At 38.1% G+C, this 22,111-nt stretch overlaps 1 protein-coding gene across 2 annotated transcripts in view; it reads left to right on the top strand.

Moving 5' to 3' along the window:
• The window catches only part of GALNT13 (polypeptide N-acetylgalactosaminyltransferase 13), a 379,070-nt gene that overhangs the window by 185,500 nt on the left and 171,459 nt on the right, over positions 1-22,111 (top strand). For both annotated transcript variants that reach the window (XM_075070223.1, XM_075070224.1), the window contains 2 exons: positions 17,930-18,096; positions 20,338-20,545. In XM_075070223.1, coding sequence (XP_074926324.1) covers positions 17,930-18,096; positions 20,338-20,545 — 375 coding nt within the window. The remainder of the gene's footprint in view (positions 1-17,929; positions 18,097-20,337; positions 20,546-22,111) is intronic.

The following is a 22,111-nucleotide window of genomic DNA, read 5'->3' as shown; positions in this document are numbered from 1 at the left end:
TTGGAAAAAGGCAAATAAAGTGCCCATCTTTAAAAAAGGGAAGAAGGAGAATCTGGGGACATACATGGAGCAGGTCCTCCAGGAATCCATTTTGAAGCACTTGGAGAAGAGGAAGGTGATCAGGAACAGTCAACATGGATTCAGCAAGGACAAGTCATGCCTGACCAATCTTCTATGATGAGATAACTGGCTCTGTGGATATGGGGAAAGTGGTGGATGTGATATATCTTAACTTTAGCAAAGCTTTTGATACGGTCTCCTACAGTATTCTTGCCAGCAAGTTAAAAAGGTATGGATTGGATGAATGGACTATAAAGTGAATAGAAAGCTGGCTAGGTCATTGGGCTCAACAGGTAGTGATTAACGGCTTGATGTCTAGTTAGCAGCCGGTATCAAGCGGAGTGCTCCAGCGATCTGTCCTGGGGTCAGTTTTGTTTAACACCTTCATTAATGATCTGGATGATGGGATGGATTGCACCCTCAGCAAGTTCGTGTATGACACTAAGCAGCAGGGAGAGATAGGATACGCTGGAAGGTAGGGATAGGGTCCAGAGTGACCTAGACAAATTGGAAGATTGGGCCAAAAGAAATCTGAGGTTCAACAAAGACAAATGCAGAGTCCTACACTTAGGATGGAAGAATCCCATGCTCTGCTACAGGCTGGGAACCTACTGGCTAAGAAGCAGTTCTGCAGAAAAGGACCTGGGGATTACAGTGCACGAGAAGCTGGATATGAGTCCATAGTGTGCCCTTCTTGCCGAGGAGGCCAATGGCATATTGGGCTGCCTTAGTAGGAGCATTGCCAGCAGATCGAGGGAAGTGATTATTTCCCTCTGTTTGGCACTGGTGAGGCCACATCTGGAGTACTGCGTCCAGTTTTGGGCCCCCGACTACAGAAAAGATGTGGACAAATTGGAGAGATTCCAGCAGAGGGCAACGAAAATGATCAGGGGGCTGGGGCACATGGCTTACAAGGAGAGGCTGAGGGAACTGGGTTTATTTAGTCTGCAGAAGAGAAGAGTGAGGGGGGATTTGATAGCAGCTTTCAACAACCTGAAAGGGGGCAGGGCTCCAAAGACGATGGAGCTAAGCTGTTCTCAGTGGTGGTAGATGACCAAACCAGAAGCAGTGGTCTCAAGTTGCAGTTGGGGAGGTCTAGGTTGGATATTAGAAAAAACTATTTTACTAGGAGAGTCGAATGGGTTATGGAGGGAGGTAGTGGAATCTGCGTTCTTAGAAGTTTTTAAGGCTCGGCCTGACAAAGCCCTGACTGGGATGATTTAGTTGGGGTTGGTCCTGCTTTGAGCAGGAGGTTGCACTAGATGACCTCCTGAGGTCTCTTTCACCCTAATCTTCTATGATTCTGTGGTAGTAAGACAACAAAGGTGAGGATCTCTCAGTAAGGCACAAAGAAAATGCTGTATCAACATGTGGACTGGAAATGAAACCAAAGGGTCATCTTACTTGATGGGGAAAAAATTAGCAACCTAAGGGGTTTTAAGAAAAAGCCTTTCCTGATCTATAATTTCCATTACAGATTTATTCTGATTAAGCTGTTGGTCAAATCATTATTGCTAATGCTTTCCTGTTTTAACAAACTAGGACTCAATTCTACCCCCATTTAAGTCACTGGTAAAATTCCCTTTGACTTCAGTTGTGCAGGTCTTATGTGTTTACAAATCTGTCCACCCAGCTTTGATCAGGTCTGCCACTACTTAAGTCACCTTAAAGATACAGAGAAATAAAATGGCCTCTATACTATGGTGTTTGTTTTTTAAGTAGTACTCTGTCTACATTACCTTGTTCCCACCACTCAAACATAAAATAACTTTGAGCTTTTAGTAAATGATGTTCTTGCATTGAGTAACTTCTAAACTATTAATGCTGTATTTAGGGTTTGAAATCCCTAAGGAAGTTTGATATTCAAGGCTACATTCAAAGTATGTCATCATTATGAACGGCGACAGTTGAAAGTGTGAGTGAAGGATCTTTGTTTCTGCAATATACCTGCTTATACTGCATAATGGAACACCAGAGAGCCATTTTCATGACATATTTTCACATCTATCTTCTGCTGGATATAAAAATTGATTGTTTCTACAGTATTTTGGTTCAATAAAATTCAACAGGACAATGTAGATGCAGTTGCTTTATGATGCTGCTTCTCTGTAAATGAAGTGAATCCTTTTCTTTAAAAAAATCTGTTTACATTTCATTTGAATTTGTTTTAATTTTTTTTTGCAATTTAAGTAACTTATAAATAAAATTTCGTCTAAACGTCTACATATTGAAACATTTTAACAGAATATGTTTTATGAGATTACATTATTTTCTCTTGTCTAAGGTGCCTGGTTGAAACAGATAATTCATTACATATAGCTGTCACAAATTGACTTCTGTAGTTCCTGTGGGATTTGAGACTTACTTCCAGCTATGGTGGATGGGGAGCGGGGAAAGCACAATTGATTAAACCTAAATTTTTGATATACGTGCCAGAATATGGTAATTGAAGCACACTTGCTTTTTCTCTCATTCTCAGAATCGTATCTGGTCCATTATAATGTTTCAATTTCCCCAAGTACTTTCTAGATTGTGTATAGATTTTTCACCCAGAACAGTTTATCTTAAACAATCGGCTTACAGTAAGCATGATCACAGAGCCACATGTGTTCACTCTAAGTTGTGTTCATAAGGAAATTTTTGCACTTTGAGTGGCTGATTTTTTTTTTAAATCTAACTGCTTAATAGGAAGTATAATTTTTAGAAAGATCCCTTTTAGAGATTATCTGAACATGACTCTATTCAGACCCACTAAATTAGAGTTTGTGACAAATGTTATTTCTAGAAGTGCTACTTAAAGGAAAATGAGGATTACTTACCTCTCATTCTAGGTATTATTTATAGTAGATACATTCAGCACAAATAGTATCAGGACTTTATATGGCTTCATATAATGTACTTGGCAGTTCAGTGACAATATTTTAAAAGAAATGACCATGATTTTGGCTGTCAGTGTTTTCTTTAGAGAAGCGAAGTCAGAAAGAGCCCTTTCCATTACAACTGAGTGTTGAGCAAGCCATTGTTTCATTAGAGTACTGACCAAAGCTGTTCAAGACTTCCTAGAAAGTACAGCTCAGGATTTGTGCTGCTACCTAAAAAAGCCTCCATGGAATTTTGTGTGACTAAGCCATCAGTGACCACAGGTCTGGAACCCTCTTCCCTGGAGCTCATAGGAGCTGCTAATAGTTGCCAGCGAAAAAGCTGAACTCCATCACAGGACTCCAGTCCTGGAATCTGATTGGCAGAACATTGGTGATCCTGATGGGTTCACAGATTCTATTTAAATGAAGAACAGAAACAGGAAGTTGTTCATGCAGTTGGTTTTTCCCTACTTCGGACTGCTTCCTCTGCAATACCTGCTTCTACTGATCTGGTAGCCTGACTCTGCCTTCCTCCTGATGCCTGACTCTTGGTTTTGCCCTCTGGCCTGCTTCAGACTCTGGTCTCCTGGTACCTGACCAGGCCAGACTCTTGCTCCAATCACTAGGTCAGACTGCCCACATCCTGTTTAATACAGTCATCTATCCCATGCACATAATGTTATCTCTGAAGATGCTGTTGACACACATTTGCTTTTGCATTTCCTTTACAATGTCCATATTGGACTATTGCCATGTTAATTTTGCTTTAGAACTTGAAAAAGACATCTTATCTCATGTCTAGTTCTAGAAGGAAAATGATGAAGCTTCATTCGTGTTCACTGGCTGCCAGTCCTAGTAAGAAGTAATGCCTTCACCTCCATTCAGACATTGATCAGTGTCAAAACATGTAAATGACCCTGTGGCTCAGACCAAGCTTCGCCTCCAAGATTTTCATAACTCACAGTAGCTGCAAAGGCAGGCCTGTGAGTTATTTCTGTGCCTCCATACCAAAGCTGATAGTTGATGGGAAGAGAGAAATTATTTGATCCTGAGAGAGAACAATAAAATATTACTGAATTTTCTCCTGAGGATCTTCCAGTGATGCAGAGGAGATTGCTGAGGAAATAGTTCTCCTAGGCATTGGGATGATGGCTGAGCCAAGGACATTAACCATTCCTTGATTTAGTTGATTATTAAATTAGTGAGGGAGGAAGTCATAGACGGCAAGCAAACTGGGATGACTGGCAATAACTAATAGAGGTGGTTTTAGGCTTATCTGGTAGCTGTCTGTTTGGAAACTTAAGAGCCCTTCAAGTCATCATTCCAGTTACTTTCTAGGGAAGATTTCTATGGCACTAGTCAATATATTATTGGTATTCATGAACTTCGTGTATACAATATCAGAAAAAAGGTACCCAAGAGTGACTGTAGTGCTTTATCATGGGGGCAACTTTTAAAATGAAATCCCTGAATTCAGTAGTACTGAGAGCACAGCCAGAGGCTCCTTAGCAACCATTGCTGTTTTTCTTAATTTTTTTGGTTGCTTTAGAATTCTCTTTGATTTGAGCTAAAGTAACACTATTCCTCCCATTCTGTCACACCACAAGGCTTTGGGGTGTTTTTTCTCCAAAAAATTGTGATGGCAGCACTAAGTGAAAAGTAAGAATATTGAAGTCTTTCTTTCTGTGAATATATTTGCCTTTTCACTTGGGGATGGGAATGAAGTTTCCTTTATCCACTTCTGTAATCCATGATAGAGGACTTTTCATCTGTGTACCCCGTTCATTACAACATAGAGGGAAATTTCTCTTTATGTAAAAGATTCATCAGGATCTGTAGAACTAATGCTTCAAATTCAGTTGTTGATGTGCATGCTTATGAGCCTGTACATGCTTGTGCACTAGTAACTGTATTCACATACGTCGTTCCACTGAGTTAATTTCTGGCAAGCACAGCACTGAGGCCGCTATGCCTGCCTGTAGCTCAATATAGCACTCCCTTCCTCTCTGGTGAGCAGTAGGAACCCTGTTTTCCTTCCAGCAGCAGTGGTTTTCCTATTCCTTTCTCTCTCCATCAACCACAGTGGCTCTCCCACTCCCTTCTCTTTCTCCCTCTTCACTCACCCAGCCCACTCCATAGCAATAGCTCCTGTCCTTCTTAAGGAGCAGACAAAGCTTCTCAGCAGGAGCAGCTGAAAGAGCTCAACAAGCACTTCAAGAGGGGCCTGTAACACACCTAAATGTATAGGAAATTTTGAATCACAACTAAACCTAATGACTGTTCACCATCCATATTATGGGATGAGGCAACACCCCTATCTGATCGCTTCCAAACTTTTAGATCCAGATCTGAAGTTGGTAACTGGGAGAACCTCAAAAAATGATGAAAATATAAATAAAAGGATAAAATTCCCATGCATCAGGATTTTAATTAGTGAGCCACAATTAAATACATTTTAGTTAAGATATCAGAAATTTATCAGTTGAATTTTTCATTTTCTATCATTTTTGTTGCACAGACACTTAATTTTTTTAACCAGAGAGTCATTATTTTATAAATAGAAGTTCAATATAACGATTATGAAAGTGGCAACCCATTTAAAATGTAAACTCTCTATTTACTATTCTTGAACATTAACTCATCTTGATAGTAAATATAGACAATACAACAGTAACTGCAAGATATTAAGTTTACTGGAAAGCAATCAAACCTGTAGATGCCTGAGTGACTTAATCAGCAATATAACATCTGATGACTTGGTGGTTCCCTTAACTACAGCGCCATTATATTTAACAGACCGGCTTTCAAAAGGTCTCATTGCAAATAATAATATTCATCACTCATGACTTTTCCATTCCACAATATTGGCCTTTCTCAACATGTATTACTGTGAAATTAACAATGGACTTTTCTGACACCTTGATATTTTTCAGTTTTTAAGCCATGACTTTGTATTGTATTTAAACAGTAATGATGGAGGCAAAGGGTAATATGGAGGATTAGTGGCCATCTGGGAGGAACTGATGGCTTGTGGCTGCATTAATATCAGCCAATCATTAATACTCAGGAAGTACCCTGTACTGAGATACACTTTATGATAAAATATGCAAAAAAAAAAAAGTGTGCAGATTTCCTCTCCCCCATCCTGGATTATACTGTTTCAGTTGGTACGCATTGTACAGGGGCTTTTTGAAGAAGCAATGCACTGGACAAACAGAGGTCTTGAATCATTTTTGCAAAATGCTATTAAATGAGCTATTACTAACACTCCAAACTTTTTCAGCTGAAAAAAATACTCTACTAGACTATGCTGGAATATAACATCTTAAACCTGGACCAAGATGATGGCATGAGGATTGAAGCTGAAAATGGACAAACAGGGAGGAGAAAAAGTGGGACAAGCACAAAGAGAACAAGGGTATAACATTATGGTATGTCCAGCCAGGGGTGGGAAATGTCACCCCTCGTTATTGAGGCAAGTTTGTCTATCCATCTTCCTAAAGCTTTATGCTTTAGGGTTGTTTTTGGCATTTCATATAATCCTGTGAATCAATGGGACTAGTATGCAAAACAATTCCAAGGGAAAGCCCAGAGAATCACATGGTGCTGATGGATCATTTTTCAAGTCCTGTGTTAAGTGTCCGGAGGCTTATGCCTTTTGAGAATAACGTGTTTTCTAACTAAACTGACTATTGAAAGGCGATCTAATATTTCATTTCTCTTATCCAAGAGCATTCTGTGTCATTAGTAGCAAAAGTCTACAGGCAAGAAATTCTTAGCAATTCACGGAAAGTTTCTACTTTAAGGACTGAAGTGCACTATTTGTCTGTGTGCATAACTAAACATAGTCCTCTCTCGTTCACATACTGCCATAGTAGCACATTTAGTACTTTCATATCTTATTGTGAAATGCAATGCAGTCAATGCACATCAGGCTGTCGAAACAATAATATAAAAAATTAGAAATTTGTGTAATTCCAGCTCCAGTGAACAATAACTTTAGTACATTCTTCAAGGAAATTTAATATAGTTTTTGGATCTTCTTTTTGACAGAAGCAGAAAAAATTCTGTTAAATACTTTTTGCTAAAATTCAACCATTCAATCATCTGAGAGAGTATTTCAAAACCGTTAAAAAATAATCCTGGATAAATTACCAGGCTCTTGTGGAGATCTCTGTGTGCCAGCAAAAAGCATTTCTCTTTCCTTAAAATGTAGTCAACATAATTGTGGTTTATGCATGTTCCAACCATACCTGGAAAAGCAGAAACTAGAGTTTTTTATAGCAGCAGTCTGATTCTCTCTCCTTTTCCTCCTCCGTTACTTACTGAGCTTTACACTTCTTTTTTTTTTTTTAAATCTTCATTTTTCTAGTATCGCTTACATGATGATGTTGAGGATGCATCCTCTTTTACACCGTTCTTATTAAAGAGCCTCCAACTCAGGAACTTGATTTTTTTCGTAGTCTTGGAGTCCAGGACTGTTGACATCTAGGGCATAGTGGAAGGCCCATTTCTTTTCTCAAGTGTTTGTTTAAGAGGTTGATTGGTGAGGGTGAAGAGTGTTTCTTTTCTTGGAAATTTTGTATGGAATAAAATGTATGCCTTGAGACTTGTTACATAGGGTGATTGTATACATTTTTTTAAAAAAAGCTATAATAATGTATTTGAGAGAGTCCTGGAACAGCTTCAAGTGATTCAAGAAAGAGGTTATTAAAATAAAGAAGTAGTTTTTCATAAAACATGAACGTAATTGTTCTGTATTGATTAGCAACAGGGTAAGTGAATGAGTGAGTTTGCATTTTAATGTTATATAGCCATCATTTTTCAGAAGCCATGTGTTGTCCCACAATGAATAAGAAAAATAAAAAAAATTGACGCATATTTCCTGAGTCATATTATTTTTCTGAATAGTCACAGAAAGAGATTTTCTTCGTTCTGTTTCTTCAAAAATGCAGTAGAGGGTGGTAAAATTACTCCAAATGTGTATAAATTTTAACTATGAAACATAAAATATCAGCAGTTTTGCAAGATTCATTAAACATTTTATTCATTGTGTAGTAAATTCAACAGATCATACATTAGGAAGCATACAAAGGATCAGTATTAAAGTCTTTCCTTTTTCCTTTTTCCTTTTAATTACTGTTATTTTGTTGCTGTAGAGCAATAAAGGGTAAAAAATAAATTACCATGCAAAAATCCAAGAAGTCATCTAAACTATGGATATTTAACACACTTTAGATTTGGTCTTAATACTGCAACATATCTAATACAAATGTCTAGAGCAGTTGCATTTTCTCATCTTAGACAATTTTGCTTTTGTTCATATGTGAGGTATTGTCTTCAGTTGCTTCACTGAAAACATCAGTACAATTCTGAAAAGGATAAAATCACAATGTACCAGTTAACGTAATTTGCGCATAGCCAAATGAAAAGATGGTAAATAGGTACATACTCTCAGTCTGTTTCCATGTTATTCATCTTGGAAAATGTATTTTTTTCACATTTAACAGCTGTATTTGCTACGTGTGTATTCCCAAAGCAACATCTGACAACTATACAAACAAAAGTGATGTTTTTAGGAAAACATTTCAATCACTAGTATATTTATAGCCATTAGAATGGATTGTAAATGACCTGGAGAAGGCAGAGAATGGTTCCTTTGTGTTTATAATTACAGGAGCAATAGCAGTTGAGTTATTCATCGCTATTTTGATGTGGTGCACCTTCAAATAGGAAAAAATACAACATGAATCTTTTAATCATTTCAGTAATATAAAGTGAAAGGTCTTTAACTTCTGCACATCTATCTATAGTACCAACTGAGTAAAATGTCATTAAATCAAGTGATAAACTGTTCGGAATTAAGACATTGTTAAAGGAGAACTACAGAGAGTAATGGAGTTTAACCTCAGGCTGTGGGCAATACTCAGTACTTTTGAGCCCATGAACCTTGAAACTGTACACTGTAGGACAGGTAGAGTTTACCAAATTATTCTTGCGTTCTTGTAAGAAAGATACTCCCTTGTTGCAGGACTGGTAAAATTTTAAAACTCCAGGATTCTAAGCAGTTGTAGAAAACCATTCTGAAAATATTTTTCCCTTCACCTGAAATTCTGTGCCCTAACAATGTCCCGTGACTCCTTATTTGGTGACATCACTAACTCTGTTGGACATGTGTGTTGCATTATATATTATACCATCTGGCAGATGGTAGTAATTGGGAAAGTTAACCTGCCACAAATACCAAGAACGAACATTTTGAAGTCTGGCTGCCATTTATGGTTCCATGATAGTGAATGGTTATTTCAGTTTAGTGAGGGAAAGTAATAATGTCCACTTCAGAACAACGTTATTTGTGTAACAATCCCTTGAGAACAGGGAATTATGGTTGGGTCTCTTAGCTTTTATTACTTGGCAACATTACTATCTGTAGATTGCAAGAAGAACTTTGTATGCTGTAATACCTGTATATGCAACTTTACCTTAGAACACCCTATATCCTTTTATACCGTTATCTTCATACATTATTTAATTTTTCTCTTCAATAGTCATATAAAAACTCCACACAAGTTGGTTACATTTGTTTATGTAACTCTTAGAACAGTACTTTGGTCATCTGGAAACAAGTTTTTTAAAATATAAAGTAACTACATTTTGCATTGAATGTGTGTCATTCTCATATGGTTATATTAATGTATTTGGGATGAAAATATTAATTGAAAATTATCAAGTATGTCACTTGTCTGAATTTTTATTTTCTAGAACAGTTTGTGGTAATTTTCTGTTGTACTTCTGTTAATTGAAAGTGTGAATTACAGTAAGTACAAGATTAATGATTATACACTCACTGTGTGTGTAATGTTACTATTTTTCTTTAATTTTTTTAAAAGTGAATTTAACACTTATGAAAGTTTGTGTGCTGGAAACTAATGAGTCCTAGTTTATCCACCAAACAAGTTTAGCGTAGGCGGTGACAGCACAAGCTTCCCATAGGAACCAGCCTCAACTGCACTAGACTCGACCATAATTTAATCTCCATGCCTTCTTTGTTGTGCATTACAGTTATTGGCAATTTGGATGGTAGCTTTTGTGATGTGCTCTAGAAAATCACTTGAATGACTAGCTGTGATGACTTGTGTGATGTACATTGGGAATGTTACTAAGAACACCAAACTGAATTCACATAGGCCTTCAGACAGCTAAAAGATTGTAATGACTATCAGTTAGTGTCATGCAATATATTATAAGTTTGTTTAGGATCCTTCTCTAGTGATTTGATACTACCACAACAGGCTTATAGACTCATAGATTCCAAGGCCAGAACAGACCATTGTGATAATCTAGAAAGACTTTGTATAATACAGTGGCTCTCAACCTTTCCAGACTACTGTACCCCTTTCAAGAGTCTTTGTCTTGCGTACCCTCAAGTTTCACTTCACTTAAAACCTACTTGCTTACAAAATCAGACATAAAAATACAGAAGTGTCACAGCAATTTTTCAGTAATAGTGTGCTTACTTTCTCACTTTTACCATATAATTATAAAATCAATTAGAATATAAATATTGTACTTGCATTTCAGTATATAGTATGTAGAGCAGTATATACAAGACAGTCTCCTTATGAAATTTTAGCTTGTACTGATTTTGCTAGTTCTTTTATGTAGCCTGTTGTAAAACTAGGCAAATGTTTAAATGCCTAGATGTGATTATGTACCACTTGGAAAACCTCTGCATTTCCCCAGGGTACACATACCCCTGGTTGAGAACCACAGCTGTAATACATAGGCCAGAGATCTTCCCCAAAATAATTCCTAGAGCAGATCTTTTAGAAAAACATCCAATCTTCATTTAAAAACTGTCAGTGATGGAGAATTCACCACAACCGTTGGTAAATTGTTTCGGTAGTTAATTACTCTCACTGTAAAATAATTTATGCCTTATTTCCAGTCTGAATTTGTCTAGCTTCAACTTCCAGCCATTGAATCATGCTACACCCTTCTCTGCTGGATTGAAGAGCCTATTAAATATTTGTCCCTCATATACATACAGACTGTAATCACCACCTCTTAAGCTTCTCTTTGTTAAACTACATAGACTGAACTCTTTGAGCTTATCACTATAAGGTACATTTTCTAATATTTCCATGGCCCTTCTCTGAACCATCTCTAATTTATCAATATCTTTCTTGAATTGTGGACACCAGAACTGGACACACTATTCTAGCTGCGGTCACACCAGTGTCAAATACACAGATAAAATAACCTCTCTACTCTACCTCTGCTGAAGATTCCCCTGTTTATGCATTCCAGAATTGCATTAAATCTTTTGGTCACTGTGTCATGCTGGAAGATCATGTTGATCTGATTATCCACCATGACGCCCAAATCTTTTTCAGAGTCGCTGCTTCCCAGGATAGAGTCCCCCATCCTGTAAGTATGGCCTAATTCTTTGCTCATGGCTGATGTTCCTTATTTAGCTCAAGATATTTGTGCTGTGATGCTGAAGTTCCTAGTATTTAATCATGCAGGTGACCAAAGCAGAGGTCATTAAAAGTGTAAATCATGTAGTCACCTGTCCAGTTATCCAATGTGCTGGCACAAATGACTGTTTGTTTATGCAAATTTTGCAAATGCATAAAGCAGAGCCTCTTTTATAGTTGGCCCAAAGAGTTATGAATGTCTCTGCTTTGCAAAAAAGTTGGATCTTTTGCCATACATTGATGTAAGAATTTTTCAGTGAACTGGGTCTTAACTTGTACAATAAATAGAGAGAGACCAAGAAAACTATTGTTAAAAGAAATAAGTATTAAGGCTATATTGTTCCATGCAACTGCACCCACAAGCCCCTCCTGATAAGCCTTGCAGGATGTACAAACAAGAATCTAGCTTGAACACTCTGAAAGGTTTACTTTCTGGAGTTTCCCACATGTGCTCCCAACAGAAAAGTGGATTGGAAACCTCGTAGAGAGGTGCATAGGAGGCTCACCTTAAGACTCGGGATCTGTGAGAAAAGCAAACTCCAGCCATGCAGAAGACTTACCCTCTCCTGGCTTTCTCCCGCTCCTCATAGTTGTGTACTGTCCTCTCTGACTGGGAATAGAGGCTTTGGAGGAGAGTTAATACAGCATTAAATATCAGCTGGATTTCTTCTCAGAAATTCTATTGGTGTATGCCATAGTGATGCTATATGATATTTAGTGTTTTCCTTAAAGTCCTAGCTGCTGAAATCAAGAGATTGCATGAAAACTTTCCTTCACTAAAGAAGTAAGTGGCTAGCCTTTGTGGCTGCAAAGCTTAAAAAAAAAAAAATTGTCCTGAGTGCACTGTAAAGACTCAGAAACTAGAAAACCTAAGATATTTTTTATTTGGAAAAAGTCAAGATTTGGTGGCCTGACTCGTGATTTTTTGAATGCTTGGGACTAGCAATGCTGATGCCCAGTAAATACATTGCCCTCACTCCTAAATTTAGAACTTCAAACTCATGCTAGTGCAGAGGAAAGCAGAGAAGGGTTAAATGTGTTACAGAACCACTGGTTTGTGTAGGGTACTTCTGCCCCTTTTTATTCCCTTGTGTTCCCCTCTGTATTGCAGAGAGGAAAGCCCAGAGATGAATTTTATAATCCATGATGGACTAAAAACTCCTCTGAGTGCTTTAATGGCAGCTACCTGTTTTCTAAATGACAACTAATGATACATTGCAAATTATGATTTAATGCTGTGGCTTACGCAAAGTACCAGCCTTTATGACTTCCACTGAAATCAAGTATCCTAAATTAAATGAATTGGGTAGTTTTAATTTAGTCTCTAGTGAGAAATTCAGATGTCAACAAATCCCAGCACATCACTTGGTGCTCTTCAGAATTTGTTCATGGGAGTTACCCAGAATGAGCTGATCTGGAAAGCGAATGATCACTTTCACATGCACATAATTCCTCTACCTATGTGTTTTTCTTTGCTTTCTTATTGTTTTCTGTGATTCATTCATTCATTTGTTAATTTCTGTGTGTGCTTTAAACTGTTTAGCAATGTCATTTTGTCTGTTTATACAATTGTAATACATGACAGATTTCAGCCATATTCAGTAAGAGAGATTCAAAATGACAGCTGTATGAATAAATTATACATTACTGATCAAAGTCCCAGGTGTGAATGTAGCAGTCAAACTGTTACATTAGCCTGTTTTACGTTGGGCCATTGTAATGTCTATATAGATGATTGCATACTTGATTGTACATACACAATAGGTTGAAATGTAGGTGACCAGTTTATCTTTTTTCCTAGCTATATCCAGGTGTTTCTGCGCTATGTACTGATATCCTCTCCAATCTGTGGGATGCACCCTTAGACCACTTAAATTGGTTAACCAAAGTTTTTCCACATTTCTCTTGTTTTCTGTAACCTGAATTTATACACAGATTAACTTAGTTTATGTACAATATAATAGTAACTGATGACACAAATAATGCTTTTATATAGCCTGTAACAGAAGCATGACCTGGTTTTCTATATTTTAATTATTTCTCTTATTCTTTTATTAAAATGCATTTTTTTGTCCTGGTTTTCTCAGTCGTTTTTACCACACAGAAATGTACCTGTCATAGATGGTTTTTCAGTTTTTACATAAAGAAATCCATTTTTACTTCCTTAATAAAGGTAGTGCTTGATTGCTAAGACAGATACTCACAATCTTCTGTGAGATGACTTATTGCTCTGCTCCCTGCCCCCAACCCTTGGTTTTAGCAAGAGACTAACAAATAGAATTTTTACTTAAGTTTTTGTTAATTTGTTTGTTATAGCAATTAATATTGTTTTTGTAAATATTTTCAAACACAAACTTTAATAACCAATTTGTTTTAAACACAACACAGAAGAAAATCGTATAAAAATTAAAACAAAATGAAGTTTAAAAGCAGGTTTATGTACACATAGATTCATAGACTCTAGGACTGGAAGGGACCTCGAGAGGTCATCGAGTCCAGTCCCCTGCCCTCATGGCAGGACCAAATACTGTCTAGACCATCCCTGATAGACATTTATCTAACCTCTCTTAAATATTTCCAGAGATGGAGATTCCACAACCTCCCTAGGCAATTTATTCCAGTGTTTAACTACCTTGACGCTTAGGAAACTTTTCCTGATTGTCCAACCTAAATCTTCCTTGCTGCAGTTTAAGCCCATTGCTTCTTGTTCTATCTTAGAGGCTAAGGTGAACAAGTTTTCTCCCTCCTCCTGAATGACACCCTTTTAGATACCTGAAAACTGCTATCATGTCCCCTCTCAGTCTTCTCTTTTCCAAAAACTAAACAAACCCAATTCTTTCAGCCTTCTTCATAGGTCATGTTCTCAAGACCTTAAACATTCTTGTTGCTCTTCTCTGGACCCTCTCCAATTTCCACATCTTTCTTGAAATGCGGTGCTCAGAAACTGGACACAATACTCCAGTTGAGGCCTAACCAGCGCAGAGTAGAGCGGAAGAATGACTTCTCGTGTCTTTTTTACAACACATCTGTTAATGCATCCCAGAATCACGTTTGCTTTTTTTGCCAACAGTATCACACTGTTGACTCATATTTAGCTTGCGGTCGCTATGACCCCTAGATCTCTTTCTTGCCAATACTCCTTCCTAGACAGTCCTTCCCAGTCTGTATATGTGAAACTGATTGTTCCTTCCTAAGTGGAGCACTTTGCATTTGTCTTATTGAACTTCATCCGGTTTACTTCAGACCATTTCTCCCAATTTGTCCAGATCATTTTGAATTTTGACCCTGTCCTCCAAAGGCAGTTGCAATCCCTCCCAGTTTGGTATCATCAGCAACTTAATAAGCGTACTTTCTATGCCAACATCTAAGTCGTTAATGAGATATTGAACAGAGCGGTCTCAAAACAGACCCTGCGGAACCCCACTTGTTATACCTTTCCAGCAGGATTGGAGCCATTAAATAACCACTCTCTGAGTACGGTTATCCAGCCAGTTATGCACCCACCTATAGTAGCCCCATCTAATGGTATTTGCCTAGTTTATCGATAAGAATATCAGCGAGAGCCGTATCAAATGCCTTACTAAAGTCTAGGTATACCACATCCACCGCTTCTCTGCCCTTATCCACAAGGCTCGTTATCCTATCAAAGAAAGCTATCAGATTGATTTGACACGATTTGTTCTTTACAAATCCATGCTGGCTATTCCCTATCACCTTACCACCTTCCAAGTGTTGAGGGTAATACACTTTTATGGTATTTGCTTGTGCTTGGGAGACAAATTTGAAATGTTTAGTTAGCTTTAACATTTTACAACATAAATGGACATAATATATATCCTTTTAAAAACATTTTGACTATAAGGCAGGCTAGAGGACCTCACTCAGTAATTTCTAGTTGAGCTAGAGCATATCTTTTAGAATAGTAATTAATAGTAAAGAAGTTCTTTATGATCCTGGCTAATGCTGTGTAATTCTACAAGCTGAATGTTTAGTGGATGGGATATATACTCTAAAAGTGTTAAAAATGTGGAGGAGAAAAATCCTTCAAATAAAAATCCGTCTCCATGAGGGCAATATATAAAAACACGAATGTTTTTCTTATTGCATTTGCCATTATAATACCATGATGAAAATATTTTAGACTATACAGTCTAATTTTAATGCTTTGCTTCAAGTAGTTTTAATCTAGTCTTTTTTTGTTCAAAATCAAATACCAATCATTACTGAAATAATAAAAAATGTATAACAATATCAAAAAAAGGTAAAAGAAATAAACAGTACCGAAATAACCCCTTCAACCATGTCATTACATTGTGAGGGCATTGGTTGTTAAAGTTATGCTGTGCTTTGCACTGGAATCCTTCCATTTCATACTTCATTGACTGAATTTAGTTATCGGGTTTGTCCACGATATATCTTCAGTGGACAATTGAACATCATATGTTTTTAAGAAACCATTTACTAACTTTTGCAGAGGAAACAATGTTCCCTTTCTGAGATACTGCCTTATTTTTCTCACATTTCTTTGGGTTACTCTAACTAAACTACCACCATCCCCACAGATGATAATATATAAAGCCATTTTTTTCATGAACCCTGTAAATTTAAATCATAATCGATGCCCAAATGTATAGTTAATTAAGCCCCCACAGTATTTAGGAAAACAAGGACTAATATGTACCACCTTTCTCCTTGGATTTTAAAGCTTATTAAGCAAATGAATAGCTTGCTGCTCTAAGGCCATGTTGTTTGACTAACTTCCTCAGTGATTGCTTCCAAATTATACACGCTATAAAATCTGCAAAGAACAGTTTCCAGCTCATACAAATTTAGCATGATTCTTACTGGCTCAGCTGGGAGGAGATTCCTTTTGAAGCTCACCTGGCAGAAGAGCTTCTTATCACAAGGCTCCTGGTTTTACTGTCCTGCAGTAATGGGCAAGAAGTACCACATGAATAAGACAAGCAATCAAGAGAGGTTCTTTGCTCTGGTTTCTAGAGCACATTATGGATCTGTGACCATAATATGGAAACCATAGGACTAATAGATTTTTTCTATATTTCATACCTGGAAATGTCACTCTTAAATTTTGCAGGTTGTCATTGTGACTCTGTTTTATGTAAGTTTTCATATCAGTGAAACAAGAGAAAGTTTTACAGAGTTTTGTTGTGATAAGTGTGGGGGAAAGTACATGGACCATATAATGTTTCTTCAGTGCCCTAATTCTGTCATTCTTCTGACTCCTAAATCAAAAAATAACTTGACTGACTAACCCAATGTAAATACTAGGGAGACAGCACAACATATAGTTTTAGTGGTACTGATTTTCTGCAGCATGGTGAGTATTAAAATATTATGGACCACAGGGGCTGGCCTTGGGGGGAAGAGGACCACCACGGGGCAAGATCTTGTGGCAAGGGCGGGGCCAAAGGCCCACCTCAGCCCCTCCCCACCACCACCAGGAAGAGGCTGACACTGCCTCTGAGCCTCAGGCAGGCACGGATAGGCAGCGCAGTGAATTCAGAACAAATGCTGTCCCAGAGTCATTCAGCCTGGGACTTGAAATGTACATTTTGGGACTATCCCGCCCAATTAGAGATGGGTGATTCCTATTAGTAAGAACTGAACTTGCGGGCAAGCATGTCTTTAAGTGCTTTCTTGAAATCGGGATCACAAAGATGAAAATAGAGCCATAAAATGACTTTAAGGTTAGCTGACATTTATCAATATATCTAAAAGATTTTTTTTAAGTAGCAATGCTGAAAATATTAGAATGAAGTGTCTGGACTTTGACAAGTACTGTTGGTATTATAATATCTGCCCGTGCATGTGAAGTGCACATATTAGAGATGGGGTGAAGAGACTGTATTTTGATTTGGGATTTGCAAAATGCCTCTGGTGAATTTTCTTTACTCAAATCAGGAGTTGTTGGTATTTAGGGTTCCATTATGTGACCCACCACCCCCAAATTTTAGAGGATGGAGATAACAGGTTGTAATTCCATCCTTCTGTATAATGGACAAACTGGAGTTTTTTGAAAAATATTCATTTTTAGGTTTTAGTTTTAAGAAACTTCCAGTATTGCTCAGTGCTGGGTCCCATTTTATCCAGCTGTAGGACTTGAGGGGTCGGGTCATCACGTGTATTTTGTGTGTGCGTGTGTGTGAGTGTGCGTGCACACTGTATTATTTCTTAAATGTAAATGCTAATTCTCCATTTGGGAAATCTGGTACAAAGTCTTATTTGCAGCTTTAGTCTTTTTGCTGATCGTTTTTCCTAGCCAGAATACAGTGTTCAAAACCCAATGCCTGAGAATCAGTGTGATTTTTTTTGTTTTGTTTTGTTTCGTTTTTTGAGGGGGGCATGGATGGAGTGGGGGAGAGTCTAGAGAGATTCATATCCTACTGAACGGTGAGCTGTCCAGCAATCTTGAAGCTCAATTTCCAGAACTTGATAACCTGTCATCTTGTTACATAGCACTGGAGAATGAATTTATAAAAAGATTCTTATCTTTTTTCTCTTTGGCAGATGCAAGACAAAAGTCTACCCTGATGAACTCCCAAATACAAGTGTAGTTATAGTGTTTCATAATGAAGCCTGGAGTACTTTGCTTCGAACTGTTTACAGTGTTATAAACCGATCCCCACACTATCTGCTTTCTGAGGTTATCTTGGTGGATGATGCCAGTGAAAGAGGTATAACCCTTGCTCTAATTTTCTTATGGATAGTTATAATAAATAAATAATTTGATAGATTTAACATGTACATATTTTGTTAGCGTCACATTTGAGAATCCTGCAGCAGGGATTGTAAATCAATGGAGTTTTAACCAGTAATGAATTTGACCCCCAACTCCAGAGAGGTGCAGTTTTGATCGTTTCCTGGATTAAGTAGCTCAGTAATAATGGTGTTTTTCAGTGACCGTGTTGGACAACTGGTCATAAAGAATTTTAATGTATTTGGGAAGGTGCTAAGACATGAATGTTACTGTAGCAGTAATTGACAAATATTCTGATTGGAATTGAAGGTTTACAGAAAGATTTGTGAGAGCTGTGCCAATATTTCCAATAAAGAATATAATGAAGAATATAGTGTCCTATGTCTCTGTCGTTCACTTCTCTCCTAACAAGGAAATGACTCACCCTTGAGGTTTAAACTTGCTTGAATGTCAGAGGCTTGAACAGTTTTCTTAGATTACTCTTTGTGTTTTGTTTTTAATTTAATTTGTGCCCGAGTTTCATATAGCCTCAATTACTGGTTTAAAAAACTATTTGAGGGTAGGAAAAGCAGTTTTCGGTAACAAAAACTGCTTTTGACAATGTTAATGTTTTAGAAATAAAAAAAAAATGCTAAAATAATGGAACTGGTGAAAAGCCAAAAAATGTCAGTGTATTTGCTTTGGATGTCAAAATGTTTGCACAGCACTGCATCATGAGGACTGCAGGATTTGGAAGCTGTGTTGCCTGATTTCTCTATGGGTTCCAAAACCTATCCCCTGAGGGAAACCTTCAGCAAATACTGCAAGATGCACCTCAAAGATTTTCCTGAGCCTTCTGTCCTCCTCATGGAGGTTTTACCATAGGCAGGTGCGTTACTGTCCTATATCTGCAGCGGTTTTAAAAAGAAATGCAGGGGAATTTGAAGCTTATTGCACAGTATGAAAGGTACTGTCTTTTTTAATCCACTGATTAGCTACAGCATCATATCATGTTCAGCATTATATAGCTGTCACATTATATCAGGCACAGGACTGTGCAATTATTTTAACATGCGAAGCAACTGAATTTTTTTGGCTTTCCCCAGTTCCACATTTTTAGCATTTTTCCTCTCCCAAAATATTAAAGTGGTCAAGAGCCTTTTTTGGGACTGAAAACTTCCCCCCATGCAGTATGGCTCTGTTACTGGCATCCTCTACTCTGTGAGGTGTGCCCTTGGAGGGATTGCAGGTACAGAGCTGATGTTTAGTGCTGCCCTAAGTAGCATTAACATCCACATGGCTACCCAACTACATATACCTGTTTCAGAGAATAGAGGGGAAGTGCACTCTCTCTCACTCACACTCACAATGTGCAGCTGTTACTAAGGGGTTTTGGGGGGAGAGAAGTATGTTGCACTGGCTTCACTCTATCTTGCTTCCACTGCTCTGGGTTTTTCCCTGGACTTTTTGTTGCTCCCTTCCAAATCAGACCTAAAAGAGAAGCACGGTGTCAAAGTACTTAACAGGACCCTCATACGCAGGGAAATGGTATGTTATAGAAGCTCCCAAACTGCTGAAGAAGCTTATTAAAAGTGGATTTATTTGAAAACTAAACCTAGACTCTACAACAAAATAGCAAAAACATATATTTAATCAAAGTATACATTTCTGGATTGAATTTACACTCAGCTTTGACTGACCAGTGCTATAAATAGGAAATCAATCATAATCTTTTCCACTTGAAATCTTTTATTTGCATGGTCTTCTCATGGGACCTATTTAACCAGAACTATATTGCAATCCTAGAATGTGAGCAGTGTCCTAATGTAAGCCTCCATGACCTGGAAACTCCTCTCATTCTTCAGAAAATTGACAAATGTCTGTATTTCCTGAATTGTGGTTTCAGGACCTTTGGTCTTTCAATATTCATAGAATCATAGAACATCGGGGTTGGAAGGGACCTCAGGAGATCATCTAATCCAACCCCCTGCTCAAAGCAGGGCAAATTCCCAGACAGTTTTTTTTTTTTTTTTTTTGTTTAACCCCATTCCCTAAATGGCTGCCTCAAGGATTGAACTCACAACCCTGGGTTTAGCAGGCCAATGCTCAAACCAAATATTGTCCAAGAATTACTCTGAGGGACCACTATGATCTATTACTGTTCTATTTTGAATCCTCACTGACTGCTGAATCTAGTTTGAACAAAAGTTTTTCTTGTATTTTCAAATTGCATTGGCAGATTTTCTGAAAGCCTCATTAGAAAATTATGTGAAAAATTTGGAAGTGCCAGTAAAAATTATTAGGATGGAACAACGGTCAGGACTGATCCGTGCTCGGCTCAGAGGAGCAGCGGCTTCTAAGGGCAAGGTCATAACTTTCCTGGATGCACACTGTGAATGCACTTTAGGCTGGCTTGAGCCCCTCCTGGCAAGAATAAAGAAAGATAGGTAAGGATGGATATACGTTCTTCTGCATGATGACAATGCCTGCTATACTGCTCTAGTTAAGGGTCTGTCAGTTTCCATTACAACCCTTTATTTTCAGTGTGATTATATCTTGGCTATAAAAAGAATCTTCTTTGGCCTGAACATACTGAACACAAGTCATCAACCTGACAGCATCTTTTAGTTTAAACAAACGGTTCAGTACTTTTTCTCTTACAGTTGTGCCCCAAATTAATTTCTCAATAAATATTTTTATCGGGTTAAGATGCTTTAATAGTTGTATCTTTATTCCTACAGGGTCTCTGTTTCTGGGGCTGGTAATAATAGTTGATAAATGAAGCCTTTGATTTCTGTGGCACCTATCCAATCTTTGGCTGGCAAACTAACCTGCCACCTTTGTTTGGTTCATGAGTGCTTGTGTATGCAAATGCATTCCTCCACTGGCCCCATCTGTTCTGTTCTTGTGAGCTCACAAGCAATTGGAATTTATGCTTATCCTGTCTTCCAAGCGGATGGTGCAATGTGTATCTGCTCAGTTTATGTGCGTAAGTGAATCTCCAGTCAAAACAAGAAATCAGAGCCCCAAAGCCTTGCTATCATCACTTTTTGCTATTGCTTTAAAAAGCAAATTCCATACACTTGTGTTTTATGTTGAGGAAGCAACTCTGTGTGTGTGTGTGTGTGTGTGTGTGTGTGAGAGAGAGAGAGTAGTAATACCTGCTCGCCTGCCTACCTATCTACAAACACTGTTGTGTTCAAGGCCAAAAAAGACTCTTGCCTCTGTTTGTGAAGCAGATGGACCGCAAGAGGTCTCCACAAATGTTCCCTGAGTGATCCAGAAAGCAGAGGGGCAACAGCAACCAGTTACTTCAGCAGCTGCTGGGGTTAAAGATGGGTGGAGTGTCTCCTGTGTTTGAAGAATGATGGGTCACTGTGGGGAGGAGGGCAAATGTTTTAGAGTAGTGGGAACAGGGCTATGCATTGGAGGAAAGTGGCTTCACTGCATCAATTGAATGCTGCAACAACAGCTAAAGAGTGTTTTTTCCTATGTGTAGAGAAGGGATATGGGGTTTATGTGGAGGGTGTCTCTACAGAGGAGAGGGTATAGGGAAAGGAGATGGGCAGGAACTGTTCAGATATGTGGGGAGCAAAGGAATGGAGAAACTTTACAATATCAGTTCAGTTTTATTCTTTGGGTAAAAAATGCAGCATTGTCCCTGCTTGCTTGAAGCATGGGGATGTCTGTGCATGGGGATAGGAATTAGCAGTCTGATCTGGTGTTTGCTGAGAGGAGAGGGGGTGTCAAGGCTTCATAATTCACTGTGTAGTGCATCTAAGCTTGCTGCTTCTCATTTGATGGCCTTCCCCCAGCATCATCATCTCAATGACCTCAAGTGCTAGGAGATGATGAAATCACCTGGGTCTGAACCAATCCAATTTAATCTTTTGTGTGTATGAGAGAGAAGATCACAAATGCACAAGAGGCATGAAAGCCAGCTGACTGTTGCACCCTCACGGTTGCAATTTAATATAATATGCTTTACTAATTGTTTACAATAATTTGTATGC

This window comes from Chelonoidis abingdonii, chromosome 10 (genome assembly GCF_003597395.2).
Source record: "Chelonoidis abingdonii isolate Lonesome George chromosome 10, CheloAbing_2.0, whole genome shotgun sequence".
In the NCBI taxonomy this organism is placed as follows: domain Eukaryota; kingdom Metazoa; phylum Chordata; order Testudines; family Testudinidae; genus Chelonoidis; species Chelonoidis abingdonii.
This window is presented reverse-complemented; position numbering and strand designations above follow the sequence as displayed.